At 56.1% G+C, this 15,122-nt stretch overlaps 5 protein-coding genes across 5 annotated transcripts; 1 reads left to right on the top strand and 4 right to left on the bottom strand.

Moving 5' to 3' along the window:
* Positions 1–207: 207 nt before the first annotated feature.
* PG994_003960 (Fungal specific transcription factor domain-containing protein) lies at positions 208–1,451 on the bottom strand (the record flags this gene model as incomplete). Its single annotated transcript, XM_066855369.1, has 2 exons — positions 208–1,071; positions 1,098–1,451. 2 exons carry the CDS (start codon positions 1,449–1,451, stop codon positions 208–210), a joined length of 1,218 nt encoding a protein of 405 aa, XP_066719647.1.
* A 2,219-nt stretch (positions 1,452–3,670) lies between these two features.
* On the top strand, positions 3,671–5,153 carry PG994_003959 (uncharacterized protein; the record flags this gene model as incomplete). The annotated part of the gene is made up of 2 exons (XM_066855368.1): positions 3,671–4,669; positions 4,770–5,153. 2 exons carry the CDS (start codon positions 3,671–3,673, stop codon positions 5,151–5,153), a joined length of 1,383 nt encoding a protein of 460 aa, XP_066719646.1.
* A 673-nt stretch (positions 5,154–5,826) lies between these two features.
* PG994_003958 (pyridine nucleotide-disulfide oxidoreductase-like protein) lies at positions 5,827–7,451 on the bottom strand (the record flags this gene model as incomplete). Its single annotated transcript, XM_066855367.1, has 4 exons — positions 5,827–5,873; positions 5,997–6,692; positions 6,765–7,120; positions 7,270–7,451. The coding sequence occupies 4 exons, from the start codon at positions 7,449–7,451 to the stop codon at positions 5,827–5,829; spliced, it is 1,281 nt and encodes a 426-aa protein (XP_066719645.1).
* Positions 7,452–8,696: 1,245 nt separating this feature from the next.
* On the bottom strand, positions 8,697–10,689 carry PG994_003957 (AMP-binding enzyme; the record flags this gene model as incomplete). Its single annotated transcript, XM_066855366.1, has 3 exons — positions 8,697–9,059; positions 9,232–10,160; positions 10,281–10,689. The coding sequence occupies 3 exons, from the start codon at positions 10,687–10,689 to the stop codon at positions 8,697–8,699; spliced, it is 1,701 nt and encodes a 566-aa protein (XP_066719644.1).
* Positions 10,690–12,084: 1,395 nt separating this feature from the next.
* On the bottom strand, positions 12,085–14,228 carry PG994_003956 (uncharacterized protein; the record flags this gene model as incomplete). The annotated part of the gene is made up of 6 exons (XM_066855365.1): positions 12,085–12,574; positions 12,686–12,839; positions 12,881–13,117; positions 13,183–13,525; positions 13,625–13,895; positions 13,978–14,228. 6 exons carry the CDS (start codon positions 14,226–14,228, stop codon positions 12,085–12,087), a joined length of 1,746 nt encoding a protein of 581 aa, XP_066719643.1.
* Between the last annotated feature and the right edge of the window lie 894 nt (positions 14,229–15,122).

The raw sequence follows: 15,122 nt of genomic DNA, 5'->3' as shown, positions 1-15,122 counted from the left end.
ATCGATAAGAGCTGAGCTCCAGCTCCACGAATTGAAGATAGCTCCAACTAACTAACGGACAATGAAGCCGATGGAGTTTCAATGCTATGTCATAAAATGTTCATATTGATACATTACATTACAGCCGAGGCCGCCCATCCACCAGATGGCCGACCGACCGTATAGTCATGATGATTAGGTAGGTAAGAATAGTGCTGTTTTCCTTCTTTATTTGGACTCCTTCTTGGCCTTGTCGATGATCTCTTGCGCGCGCTGCGACTTCTTCTCCAGCACCTGCTTGATCTCGTCCATGGTCTCCTTGAGGAGCTTCTCGCCCTCGTCCTGGTGCTTCTCGGCCACCTCCTTCATCTGCTTGAGCTTGGGCAGGATCTCGCCGCCCTGGGGGATCATGTTGAAGTACGAGTCCAGATTCAGGCCGAAGCTTTGCCCGGCCTGCTGGCCCTTGGACTTGGCCTGGTCGACCGTCTTCTTGACGTAGTCCTCGAACCCGCCCAGGTCCTTCTTCTCCAGCGACGAGCTCAGCGTCTTGAACAGCTCCGTCGTGTTCCCCTGCTTCAGCGCGTCCTCGTTCTCCTCCAGCAGCTTCTTGGCCTGCGGGTACTTGTCGAGGTAGGGCTTGGCCTGCTCGAGGCCCTTCTTCCAGCCCTCGTCGCCCAGCTTCTTGACCTGCTCCGTCTTCTCCTGGATCAGCTTGCGCGCCTTGTCGACGCTGGCGGCGCTAAACCCGCCCTTGAAGATGTCGCTCAGCTGCTTCCACGTCTCGTCCACCTGCTTCTTGGCCTCCGGGCCGTACTGCTCGCCCAGCTGCTTCAGCTGGTCGATGTTGCCGCCGAGCTGCTCCTTTAGCTTAGGGTGGTTGTCCATGAGGTCGTTGACCGAGTTGCCCGCGAGGTTGGCGAGCTTCTTGGACAGGTCGGCCAGCACGTCATAGGCCTTGCGTGCCGTCTCGAGGCTGAGCCCGGACTTGGCGAGGTTCTGGAACTGCTTGTAGGCGTCGTTGACGAGCTTGTCCGCCTCGTCCTTGTTCTTTTCGCGGACCGTCTCGAAGTCCTTGAACGCCATGTCGACGTACTGGCGGCCGCCGGGAACCAGCCAACATACGAGTAGCAGAACTCCTTGACGTAGTTGTAAGCCTGGTCCGCGTCGGGCGTCTTCTCCTGGAGCTTCTTGGCCGCCTGCTCGTACGTCTTGTTGGCCTCCTTGGCCGTCTTGTTGATGCCCGATTGCACTCTGCCCGCGGGGGTGTAGGAGTAGATCATGTAGAAGAGGCCAACTGACACGACACCGCCCGCCATGCCTGAGGCGAAAGAGGTGGCGGAGCCGCTAGCATTGCTGCTGCTGCCGCCAGCTGTGGATGATTGGAAACGTGCTTGTTGGGGGATTCGGGTGGTTCTCAGCTGACGGGCAGCTCTGGGTATCGCGGCCCGTGCCGACGTTTGTGTGGCGAACATGGTGAATGGGGAGATGGTGTGATTGAGTTAGGATCAATTGATATCTTTCAGTGATTCAATTGGGTATCTGAAACGTGTGTATGAAGAAGATGTTGGCGTTTGGGGTTTTTCACAAAGGACAGAATTGGCGAGAACAGGTGGGATGCAGGTGAGCAGCTTGTCAATTTTCAGTAGCAACTTTATCTCCCTACATTGTACCTACTGTACCTCAGGCCCCGGCCAGGCTTTCATATTGACCCGCGGTCATCGTCAATTCAACAAAAACCGATCTCAATGACGCACTTGTTGCGTTGAGTGACAAGCCCATGCAGGAACACAGGCTAGCAATGCGGGAAGGTATGGGGAATGGGCCTGGACCAAAGTCTCCGGCCGGGGAAATGACGTGGGTTCTGTGGTTTTGGTCAGAGAGCCGAGACAAAGCTGCCGAAAGACATTGAAGAAGAGGAGGGAGGCGTTGAAAGCATGAGGGAAAAAGTGCTGTTCAGGTGTTATACGAATCTCGTCATTTTTCGAAGTGCTCTCTAGAGAGCAGTTGAATTTCTCCTAGGAGTCCGTCTCCATTAGTTGAGGCCACCGGACCGCATGAGAGGCCTTCGGACGTGGTTCCGTCCAGAGCTAGCTGGTTACGTCAGTATTGCAGTCCTAACTTAAATACTCCAGCCTACGCTTGCGTAGCCTCAAAACCAGCCAATTTTCAGCCACATAAACGAGGCGTCGTGAAACTTGCTTCTGACTGGGAAGCTCATTCCCCAGCTCGAGTTTGTCGCGTACTCACTCACTTACTCCATGGGAGTTACGGACGGAGTCACCGGATGTTACTCTACAGTCAGCATTGATTGCCCATTGCCATGTCAGATGTTAGCTTAGGGAAGTTATACGAGCCGGAACTCTATCGTGCTACCTATCCCATTGACACTTGCCAATCCCGGGATGCTGTAGCTTTTGCCGGGGGATTGAAGCGTAACTTCAGTCCAAGGTTCCGGTCCTCTTTCCCAGGTGTTAAATGAGAGGTCAGCCATTTGCGGTTTTGCTCCGTCGCTTTATGGTATGGTATAATGGTAGACTAAGACTACGCGAAAGTTGAATTGTTCCTCTATCAACTGTGGTCTATTGCCATAAGCAGCAAATTATTCCCGTCGCGGGTCATGGATATAATCATACACATGTACGACATCTTAACCTAACATGGCACTTAAAGTGACAGTAGTCACTGCAGGTTTGGATCAACATCCGGTGTAGTTAAGCTCCGTTCCCGTGGTTTTTCTGGAACTGTTCGCCGAGCCAGATCGCCCTCACACGATCTAATCTTGATAGCGACACAGATACGGAGTACAGATAGGACCCCGCTCTGTCAGCACTCTCGGTCCTTTGCCAACCTGGTTTTCTCTCCGCCTCCTTAAACACCAGTACCCGTATAGAGGCATAACGAGGAGGATGCAGCAACGCGAGAGCCGACCTCGCTGCCAAGCCAAGTTATCTGATCAAACCATTCTCCACTCCGGTCTCGGTTGATCCCCTTTTCAGTTATCAGATCCGTCGCGTAGTGTGTGGCCCCCGCCAGAAGGCCCCGCGACCGACCTCTTTCATGGTCCCCATCCATCGGCCCATTTTCGACCTGTTCTGCCCATTTCGTTGGCAGCTTTTTCCTTGCCTGCCACTCCTTCCTGCGCTTCCTGCATCAGTAGCGCGAAAAATTCTGCTCCAAGTGTTTGCGTACTCGTTTCGAATAGGAAGTCGGAGGGTCGCATCACGCTACCTGGCGGTACATGGCGACTTGGGAGTACTTACTTCTACCATGGCAGGGGTGGAGAAGCATGAGAGAGAGGCATCATGGAGACGCGACCCTTTCGTCGTCTGGGGGTCTTAGGAAGAAACCCGCTCCCGGCCGCCGCTATGCGTACACAGAGACAGGGACTACCTGAGATATGTATGGATGGGACGACAGCCGATCGAAGGCTCCCTTGGTCCAAAGTTGGTAGGATTGTAGTTCAAATGTCGGTCGGCATTGGGTGCGATGGCCAGCTCCACTAGAGCTTCCCGAGCTCTCGAACGCGAGATGATGTCCTTCACTGTTGTTGTTCACCACGGTTGTCTGTTTGTTGTATCACCATCTTCTCCGCGTATCGTCAGCACATCTTCCCGCGTCGTATAGCGTTGCTCAGAACAGAACGAAACAAGACAGAACATATCCACCTGTGTGTTTTACTTAGTTGCACGCAATGACATCCTCCGCCCCCAATGACGGGCCGGTCCTCAGGCTGCCGCACCCATACCTGACGTCGTACTATCTGGTCAAGGCCGGCAATGGCTTCTACCAGCTCGAGACCAGGAATACCTCAGAAGGCAGCAGCAACAGCGGCAAGGAACTGCCCAAGCCCCTCCATAGCCCCTCCCTGTACTTCTCCGACCTCACCGACCTGAAGTCGAGCGAGCGGCCGCCCGAGTCCAACAACACGCCCTGGGCCTGTTCGCGCCGCGCCCCCTCGTCGACCTTCTCGTGGGACAGCAGCAGCATCATTAGCAGCGGCATCGAGCCGGCAGCGGCAGCAGCGGCAGCGGCGGCGCAGCCGCCAACGCTGGGCCAGGCGTGGCTGTTGATCTATGTCCTGTTCACGCTGCGGCCCTCGATGGAGGTATTCCGCCTCACGCTCGAGGGCCCCGGCAAGGACCGGCTCGCGCACCAGCTCAAGGCCGTCGCGCTCGCCGTCGACCACCCCGTCGCCACGGGCCTCGTCGACGAGCTGGTGGTGCTCCGGAGCACGTTCTGGCAGGGCGCGGGCTCGCCCTTCGGCCCGCGCAGCGCCTGGCTGCCCTCGGACTTTGAGTCTTCTGGCTCTGGCTCTGACTCCTTCACCACGTCCGCGTACCCGCTCGCGCCCCTGCAGCACACCATGACCAACGACCCCGGCACGGCGCTGACCTGGCACCCGCGGCGGCCCGTCAAGCCGCGGCCCGGGTCCACCGTCTACAGCCGCTGGATCCCGCACCTGCGCGAGCACTTCTCCATGGTCGCGCTCGACTACACGGACGCCGAGCACCTGCGCCTCTTCCACGAGTGGCAGAACGACCCGCGCGTCTCGCAGGGCTGGAACGAGACGGGCACACTCGAGCAGCACCGCGAGTACCTGCGCCGGCAGCATGTGGACCCGCACCAGATCACCATCCTGGCCAAGTTCGACGACACCTACTTTGCCTACTTCGAGGTGTACTGGGGCAAGGTATGTTTTCTTCCTCTCTCTACCCTATTCTCCTCTATAGAGATCAGTGAGATTTGTGGGGAGGATGATACTGACGCACATCTTCTTTCCCCCATTACAGGAAGACCGACTCGGCGCCTACTACAGCGCCGACGACTTCGACCGCGGGCGGCACTCGCTCGTGGGCGACGTGCGGTTCCGCGGCCCGCACCGCGTGTCGGCCTGGTGGTCGAGCCTGATGCACTACCTGTTCCTCGACGACCCGCGCACCATGCAGGTCGTGGGCGAGCCCAAGTACACCAACAGCTCGGTGCTGGCGTACGACCTCGTGCACGGCTTCGGCATCGACAAGTTCGTCGACCTGCCCCACAAGCGCTCCGCCTTCGTCCGCTGCTCCCGCGAGCGCTTCTTCCAGCTGGCGCCCCTCGGCGGCGATGGTGGCAGCGGCGGGAATAGCGAGAAGGTCGTTGGGGGAACGTTGGTTGGGTTGCTGCCGAAGCTGTGAGGTGTGGTGGTAGTAGATTCAAGTAGTTTGCCGATTCATCATGTATAATCTATCTGAGAGGGAGGGGTCATGATGCGGCGGCTCTGTTCCCTTAGAATGAAATTTTAGCCGATTTTGGTTTTGATGTGAGGAGATGGGAAAAAAGCATGATGTACATAGAACCAGCTTCCTCTTCATGTCGTCAGCTATGATGAGGATTTCGTGGGATTCCCCATCTGGACATAATATTCCAGGAATTAATGATATCAAAAGCGATTCCAGTGTCTTTCTTTGCTAATAACAGAGGGTGATGTCTGGATCTGGGATTGATGAAGAAGAGATGACTGGCTTATGGTCGACCCCTCTTCTGGAAATCCTACACTCTGCCCTTCGTAGTTGATTCCAATCGAACAAAGAAGAAGGAAAAACCCGAAAAAAGATCTCACGACTCGTGTAGCATAAGAAGTTTGCTCATCTTGAACTTTGATATATATCAATGTATGCCTGTATACCTTAAACTGTATGCTCGATGCAACCCAAGCCTCTGCGCAACCAATCACGACAGTAAAACCCTCCCTCCATTTCCAAAGCCCACCAACCAACCAACCAGCCCATAGGGGGAACCAACGCCAAAAACTCCGCCAGGTTACGGTGGAAACCCAAAATCCCCAAACTCTCATATGCTTGTTCTGCTTTAGACCTTGACAGGGTCCTTTCCAAGTCGAAGGTAATCCCATACGACTGTTTGCGGGGGCAGCGTTAGCCATCACGGAAGTGATTGATTGAGAAAGAACAAGAAAACCGATTATTTATGTACTAAGGGGGGAGGAGGAAAAGGGAAAAGAAAGAAGGAAAAAGACTTACTTCTGAACCCTAAATCATCCTCAAAGAACACCTTCAAGACGTCCTCCCCGGACTTCATCCCCTCGCCGGGCCCGTACGACAGCCCCTTCCTGCCGACCGCGAGCCCGATCATGGGCGCGATCTCGGCGAGCTCCTGAAATTCCGGGGTGTGCTTTTTCTCGGACAGGGACGAGAGCTCCTGCAGCATCAGCTGGTGGATGTTGAGCCCCGCGAACTTGCCCTCGTGCATGGCGGCGCCGCACCGCTTGATGCCGGACCAGTGGATCAGGTCGCCGACAGCGAAGTGGCGGTCCACGTCCGGGAAATCCTCCGTCTCTTCCGCCAGGATCTGCATCGTGGGCCGGATGCGGACGAGCCCGCTGCCGTCGGCCGCCAGCGCGGCGCGGGGCAGGTAGTCGGTCGACGGCACGCTGCGCGAGATGGCCTCGATGACGACGCTGGCCGTCATCTTGTTGCCGTTGGTGAACTCGACCTCGTACCCGGCCTCGGGCTCGGGCTTGAGGGGCAAGGCCGAGAGGAGCCGGTGGTTCATGAGCGTGTCGACCCCGGCCTCGCGCACGAGCTCCAGCGCGCGGTCTTTGACGTCGTCGGGCAGCGGTTCGGCTGACAGCAACTTGTCGCGCGAGTGCGCCAGCGTGACGCGGACGTCGGGCTGCACCATTTTGAGCTCGGCGGCCATTTCGATGCCGACGGCGCCTGTGCGTTATTGTATATCAGTGCTGTTTTTTGGACTTGACTGGAGAGGTGTCTCGGTTTGTTATTACTCACCTCCACCCACCACCAGGACCGGATGCGCGCTCCCGCGCACCGCGTCGATGTGCCGGCCGGCCTCGTGCAGGTACGTCTTGCGGGTGAGGGACTGGGGCACGACGGGCCAGACGCGGCGGAGGCCGGTGGCGGCGACGAAGTAATCATACGTTATCTTCTCCTCCTCGGTGGACGGCTGCTCCGAAGCAGGGTTCCCCAGGATCGTCGCCGTCCGGGTCGCCGGGTCGACCTTCTGGACGCGGCCGTGGACGAAGCGCACGTCGGGTCGCTGCAGGATCTTGACGTCGGCGAAGTCCACCCAGCACTTGTCGGCGTACTCCTTGGAGGAGAGGGCCAGGGCGAGCCGATCACGTGGACTGTTTGTCGTGTTCGCGCGGTCAGTCTCGGATACAGGTACAGGTACAGGTATAGGTACAGGTACAGTGACAAGTGTGGGTGGGTAATGACATGTTCGTTTTTGTTGTGACTTGAAACATTGTTCGTGTGTGTGTGCTTTTCTTTTTACGTACAGAAACCGCTGCGTTCGTCTAAGATGGTGATGGAGACGGGGATCCGGGCGTCGAGGGCGCTGTCGCACTTGTCGAGCAGGTTGATGGCGGCGGCGAGGCCCGAGTAGCAACCGCCGGCGATGAGGACCTTGAAGGGGTTCGCGGTGCTCCGAACACCCTGGTTGTGCGAGTCCATCATCTTGATGACGGGGCAAGGATCGGACCGGAGGAGAAGAAGAAGAAGGAGGAACAGCCGGGGAGTATATGTAACTCGACACAGGCTAGGAACAGACTGCTTTTTGGATGGTACAACTGAAAGACGATTTCGATGGCAAGGGAATAAGAGAAAGTGAGTGATAATGAGGTAACTATGCAACCTCACTCCAGTTTACTACTACAGGGCAAGACAGAACAACGATCGACTCTCTGAATCGGAGAAGGAAAGCTTCGGCCCTCGGTTCAATGTTTCTACAGTACATTCCCTCAATCTGATAACCACTAGCCTTGATCAGTTCTGAGGGGCAGGCAGCATGCCTACCCAACGAGAAAGCTGTACGTATGTATCATTGCGGGCAAATCTCTCAAGTGGGCAGAGGGAGCCGAAACGTTTGCTCTTGCATACATACATGCCCTTTCACTTGTTGAGCCAGCCAACTGGGCGACATCGGGGGAGCGTATTCGTTCTCCAAGCATGTCCGCAAGGGAAAAAAAGGACCCGCGGCTCCATCTTGGCGACAATCTGATACAGCGCGACCCCATGATGATGAATGACTCTTATCAGATCCGATGGGAAGCTCGGCATTACCACACAGCGGAAACAGACACCAGGCGCTAGTGAATTAGACGAACGAAAAAAGGAACCCCGTCGCTTTCTCTCCCTCTCTGCCCGACGGAGACCTGAAGGGGTGTGGGCTCTCACATATTTTTCTTCCTCTTTCTCTCTTCCTGGAGGGGTCTGTCTACTGTACGGAGTACAAGGTGTACATCGTGGGAATTGCTGTGGGGTTGTTAGCCAAGGAAGTGGATGGCCTGATGTGGAGTCCATTTGTTATCAGATCCGCACATTGCAGGGGGCCAGCTGCAGGCTCTAATGCCCCGGTAGATGCATATGGGCACAGTACGGACGGATACCTAGGTAGGTACCCAAAGATATCCCCGAAGCTTTCATGTTGGAGCACTTTGGTACATGGTTATGTACCCGGTCGTATTCGTTCTGGTATACCAAGGCCTTAAGACAGTGTAGACAATATGTTAAGTGTCTAGAAAGGGTGATGCTGTACCATACCTACTCATCCTAAGTAACAGCTGAAGACTTTGAGCATTGGACAGGCGTAGAAACATGTCTTTTGACTCCATGATTATATATATATAGATAAGATAATATAGATCTAATAGCGAATATACATACCACAAAGAACTGGACTCCCAGGTCTACAGACTACTACTACAGCTTCTCCAGCCGCCTCTTCCGCACAATCTCCTCGCCCAAGCGCGCCATCTTGAACTTCTGGATCTTGCCGCTCCCCGTCAGCGGCACTTCCGCCGGCACACCGTCCCGGCCCAGCCAGAAGACGTGGGCGGGCGCCTTATGCTTGCCCAGCGTCTGCCGGACCCAGTCTCGCATGTCTTCGTCAGTGGGCGTGGGCGTAGGCGTTTTGGGCTCTCCCCCTCCCTCGGCCTCAGAAGACGCTTGGAGAAAGGCGGCGACCGCCTCGCCGTAGTGGGCGTCCTTGAGCCCCGTTACGATGGCTTTGGTGATGGCGGGGTGGGCCATTAGGCGCTCTTCGATCTCCAGCGGGTAGATGTTCTCGCCGCCTTTTTTTCGATTTCAAGTACTGTTAGCTGAAGTCCGTCCATAGATAGATGTAGAGAGAAATGAAAAAATAAATCAAACAAGTACATAGATAGGTAGCTTACCCTCGGATAATAATATCCTTAAACCGCCCCGTGATGGTGCAGTACCCCTGATCGTCGAACACGGCCTCGTCGCCCGTGTGCAGCCAGAGCGTCCCGGCCTCGTCGCGCACCATGACCTCGGCCGTCTTCTCCGAGTTGTTCCAGTACCCGGCCTGCAGCTGGTAGCCCGCGATGCAGAGCTCGCCCCGCGCGCCGAGCGGCACGACGGCCCCCTCGTGGTCGACGAGCTTGGCGCGCGCGTGCGGCATCAGCGTGCCCACCGTCGTCAGGCGGCGGTCGATGGCGTCGTCGGTGAAGGCGTTGAAGCACGTCGGCGAGGCTTCCGTCAGGCCGTAGCTGCTCGTGAACTCGGTCATGCCGAAGCGCGCGACCATCAGCTCCATCAGGTACCGAGGCACGGGCGCCCCCGCGACGATGCCCGTCCGCAGCGGGGCGCAGTCGAAGCCTGGTGGTGGCGGCAGGCTGAAGAGAGAGTCGAACATGGCGGGCACGCCGTGCAACGCCGTGCAGCGCTCGTCCGAGAGGGCGCGGAGCACCGCGTGCGGGTCGAAGACCTCCTCGGGGAAGACGATCTTGGCGCCGTGCGTAATGACGGCCATCAGACCCAAAACCAGGCCGAAGCAGTGGAACAGCGGGGGCGGACAGCAGAGGACGTCGTCCGGAGTGAGCCGCATCCGGTCGCCGATGAACCGGGCGTTGTTGACGATGTTGTGGTGCGTGAGCATGGCGGCCTTGGGCAGGCCCGTAGTGCCGCTCGTGAACTGCAGGTTGCAGACGTTGTGGGCCAGCACCTTGCGGCCCAGGCGGGACAGCAGGCTGCTGTTGCTCGTCCGCTGCCCTTGCTTGATCAGGTCGGCGTAGGTCGGGTAGGCGCCCGCGTCGCCCCGGATGATGACGATGTTGGGACTGTCCTTCGTGCCCGCCAGCTCGGACAGCAGTTGCGTGTTATCCGTCCTCCCTATCTTTTTGGTCGTGAAGAAGACCTTGCAATCTGTGAGAAGAGGTTAGCTCAGATGGTCTGCGTGAGTGGGTAAGTGCGGTGCGGTGCGTTTTAAGCAGTAGCCGCGCCTCGTCTGTCCTCGATCTCTCTCTTCCGTCCCCTTTCACCTACCTGAAAACGACAAGGCGTGCTGCGCCTCCGTCGGCGTATAGGTGTTGTTCAGGATGACCAGGATGGCCCCGATGCGCGAGACGGCGAAGAAGACGGCGGCGTACTCGGCGCAGTTGCCGGCCATGATGCCCACGCGGTCGCCGGCGCCGAGGCCCAGGGCTGCCAGCGCCCGCGCCAGCTGCAGGCTCTGCTGGTTCAGCTCGTTGTACGTCCAGCGCGCGCCCGTCCAGGGCGTCACCAGGCACTCCTGGTGGCCGTGGTGCTGGCACTGGAGGTCGAGCAGCTCGCCGAGCGTCAGGTCGACCAGCGGGGGGTCCACGGGGCCCTGCAGGACGGAGAGGGTCTGCCGCTCGAACTCGGCGGCCTCGAGGGGGAGCGAGGACGCCGGTGCTATCGGCTGCGTGGCCATGGTATGTATGATATGATGATGTATATATTGGACGCACGCGGTTGGGTCTAGGTCACACGATAGATATTCATCTGCTTAAAACGAAAGACGGCGATGTTATGTTTTGAGAACATTGAGATATTATCAACCGGGCTCGAAGCACACGCAACGAGCCCGACAAGCTGAGTGACGAAGAAGCTCCTAGCAAGCAACCCCGGTGGATCCAGATAGCCTACTAGGGCCTGATGGTTGCAGTTCCTCGTGAAATGCCTTTGCTGGATAGTAGCATGTCCCCATTGTGTGGTACTAAACCAGATATCGGGTTCTTCCATGGTACCTACTTACCTACCTACCTGGAGAGTAGCAAAGGTGACCTGTAAACATGTAGATAGAAACTTACCAAGTCCGGTTAAAAGCACTCTGCGGGACTTTGCGGCCTTGCTTCTGGTGTGCGCTCAAATCAGGGGGAAGAAAGGCATGATGATGCCAAGGATGCGACCTCGAGGAGACGAATAACCTAAAGCGTTTCCTTCGAAGTCAGGGATCATAAGAAGAGAATGCCACGCCTTCCAAATGAGAACGGACTGAATAGCGGGGGGCCCTTGTGAGCTAGCTGCTACTGTACGGAGCCGTGCCATTGCTTGGACGGAGTGCCGGGTCAAATGCGGTCAAGGCCAGGCAGGCTGAGCTGGCGTCGCATGGTTCTGGTTGCATGGGAGCCCGCGCGCTCCGTACATAGCCAATAGAAGCGGTCTTCCAGCACGAACATCAGCCCACTACAGAGAACAATGATGTAAGTGGGAACGTCACGAAACCGACGGACAAGATTGCTGGTCTTGGATCAGGGATAGCTTGGCTTGGTTGGCGGCTGATGGTGGGGGAAGCGAGAAAAGATTGAAGAAAAAAAGATCTAATCAGATGATCTGATAAGATTACGAGCGCAAATCAGACAGGTTGTTCCACATTATGCTGCGATGTCGGAAAACCACTCCGTACCCCTGGTCGTATCACTCTAACGGGGTTTGCGAGCAAGGCATGCAGCATGAACTATTAAGGGTCGGGTCGGTTCGGCCCAGTAGATTGACAGACTCTGAAGTTAGGTAAATTTAACGATGGTTGACGTAACTTTAATCAATTTGGAGAGCGGGATACCACCTCGAATTGCAAGCGACGTGGTATCAGAAATGCCTTGGGTTAGATGTACGCGCACTACTGTAATCTATACCTGTCTAGATCTATGTTTATGCCTAATGGTATCTCCCGTATTGTATGCAAAACACTCCCATAAACGCCATACCGGCTTTCCCAGCCATATGCAAGCATGCTCTAGTATGTAATGACAGTTCGTGTGTCGTAAAATCGTAAAACTTCGTGAAATGTGGCCGGCCCATACATCAGATAAATGACTGACTTGACTCATATCACCTTGCCCTTGACCTGCTGGCTCTGGCTCACCCGCACATCCCGCCACATCATGACGGCCACGATCTGCAGCAGCGCGAAGGTGGTGCCCGTCAGGCACATCTTGACCTGCGCCTGGTCGTAGGCCGTGATAATGGCGGTGCGGACGGGACTGCCCATCGGGTAGCTCAGCTGCATCTTCAAGTCCGCGCACAGCCGCGCGAGCTCCTCGGCCGAGCAGTCCGGCAGGAGTTTGGACAGGGCGTTGGGCAGGGTGGAGTTCCAGATGGCGCCGCTCAGGGCGTTGCCCCCGGCCGAGCCGATGTAGCTGGCCAGCGACAGGATGGCCATGACCGAGGCGAGCTCCGCGTGGGTGCAGACAGCCATCACCGCCATCTGGCCCACAACGACCAGGGTGCTGCCGCCAATGGTGATCATGCACTGACATAGTACCAGGAGGGCGACGGAACTATCCGGCCGGCGGAACAAAATCATGGCGACACCCCTATTGAGTCATGGGTCAGCTTTGATAATCCACAATGTTTGCGTTAGGTGGGTAGTATCGATGTGGTGAGGATAAGATCAGAAGAAAGAGGGCTTGGGGAGGGAGTCCTACCCAAGTATATGAAAGGGAAGCGCTGCCCAAGCAAGCCACCTGTAACGATCAGAGACTCGGATCAAATAGCCGACCACAGCCGCCCATAAGCAGCTTCCTAGCCCGTAAATATGATCGATGTAGCCAGCTTTCGCAATGTCGAGGCCATGGACAACTTGGAGATAGGATGAGTAGTATGAATCCCACGAGAAGTACGAGACGAAGAGAGAACAATCATCAAGAGGCAAGATCCGCCGGTGTTCCGAGAGAACAGTAAGCCGAATGGAATGATGGGCTTCTTGGCTTGGTATCTCTCGTGAACCGCAAACGCAAAGAGCGTCGCAAAGCCCATTGCGACCAACACTAGACTCGACCGGTTCGATGTTTTAATGCCGAGGGAAAAGGGGACAAATATCATGGAGAGCCCCAATGCCAGCAGTATAACGCCAATAACTATAGCAATACATTAGTCCTCAGTAGCCTTTCCCATTTCAACCGGGGGGAATCGTCGGCCTCACCATCGAACTCCTCCAAGTAATACGCCAGACTCTTGGACGCGACTCTCACGTCGGGGGCCGCCGGTAGGACGCCCAACTTGGCGGCTTTTCGGGCGTTCCTCATGAGAACCACGAGGATTGGCAACGAAAACAAGAAGAATGAAATGGAGGAGAAGCCGAAGGCCCATCTCCAGCTGCTCTGCGTGTAGAACCATTGGGCGATGGGGGGCCCGATGAACGTCGTGATCAGGCTCGGGGACGTCGAGAAGGCGAAGGCCAGTGCTCGGTTCTTCAGGGACGACGTATCCGCAATGATGATGCTGAGAATGTAGCTGAACCCACTAAGGCCGACTTGATAAAAGACCTGCGCATTTTGGTCAGTCAGTTGCATTGCAACAACAACATCATTTCACGAGTTGAAGCAAAAAGGGGCATTGCTAAGTATGCAAGGGACGGTATGTACCTGCGCAGCGGCATAAGTCTTGATGTTGGTGCATGCGGCCATGAGGATCAAGCCAATCGTGGCTAGCACCACGACGGCCGCTAAACCTTGGGGCCGACCCCATGCGTCAATGATTTTGGAGATGGGCAGTTTCAGAACACCACTGAGAATCGAGGCGACGATGCCAATGGTCGGGATCAACGAGTGCGAGGAAAACTCGCTGGTTACGTAGGGTGTGAGGTTCGAGATGATCTGCCATTGCAGTGCCGAGGCAAAGGAGCACAGGAAGATACTTTAGAGAGAGGGACCGAATTAGCCAGCTTGAAGAGAGATATATTTGTCGTCTCTTGAAAGCTATCGCACAACACACATACAAAAAGTAGGCCACTATCAGCGTGGAGCGCGTCCAGACCAAGTTGATGGCATCGGCTTGCTGCACGCCTGCCTGGGCAGCGTCTTCCTCATCCCCATCGTGGCCGGCCATAGCAATGTGGTCGTCTGTCTCGGAAATGCCGACGTTGGCTTGGTCCTTGGGCGACGTGGACCCATAGGCGTGGATAGGCACGGAACCCTCGGCCGAGATGAGAGGTACTCGACTATGTGCGTCTTCCGTTTCATTAGGCATGGTATATATTGAGTAAAAGGGTCAAAAGGGGATGTATGGAACGACAGCCGAGGACGTGTCAGGTATTTAAAACGGACCGACGTCAGATCAACAGCACGGCAAGGAAAACCAATCAATTGGACGAACCCATCCCCGAAAAAGAAGGCGCTTACAGTACAACGTGGGAGTCAGAGAATGTCAGGGCTGTTGTCACGGAAGGTTTCAGGGTTTCTGCATGCCGTGCAGGTGTGCTGTGTGCCTAAACCCTCCCAACCTGCAGGACAAATGGCAGGACGGTTCCAGGCTGATGGGTCAGTCTCAGAGTTCACCGCAGTATTCGCGGGTAAAGCGATTAAACAAAAAACATATACTCAACTAGGACCGTAGAAGGAAAGGAGCATGAATAGCAGCGATACGGTCGGAGATTGCTACCCAAGCTAAGAGCGCAGGAGCGTGTGCTTTTGATTGACCTTGATTGACAACACCAACACAATAAAGTCGGGGCTGACTAGCACCAGAGCGATTGTCATGCGATCAGTGAGGAGGAAGAAGGAGGATCAAGAAAGTTGGTTGTAGGACGGGACCCCGCAGCTGTGGCAGGGCAGCACAGGGCAATAGTCTACCCTGCCCGCCACCGTGGTACCTACAGGCGGGCAACACAGGCAGCAGCAGGCTGGCAGGGACAAGCAGACAGGACAGCCGCCTGTACTGTGCAGGCAATCAAGTGTCAAACGGTGGGAAGCCGAAGGGAGGGCCCGACCGCCCAAACCATGACTTGCTTAGTGCCATCTGATAACTTTGATTTTGCTTTTGCGCCCTGGATCCCGTCATTTGATCCAAAGTGCCTCGTGCTTTTCAACCATCTCCATTCATTTTGTGGCGGGTGACTGACTCTTGGCTGGAAGAAGTGCTACC

Source organism: Apiospora phragmitis (assembly GCF_038363925.1).
Source record: "Apiospora phragmitis strain CBS 135458 chromosome Unknown utg000004l:1.0-3135199.0:1.0-3139288.0, whole genome shotgun sequence".
In the NCBI taxonomy this organism is placed as follows: domain Eukaryota; kingdom Fungi; phylum Ascomycota; class Sordariomycetes; order Amphisphaeriales; family Apiosporaceae; genus Apiospora; species Apiospora phragmitis.
Note: the sequence above shows the minus strand (reverse complement) of the source record. Positions and strands in the feature narration are given on the sequence as shown.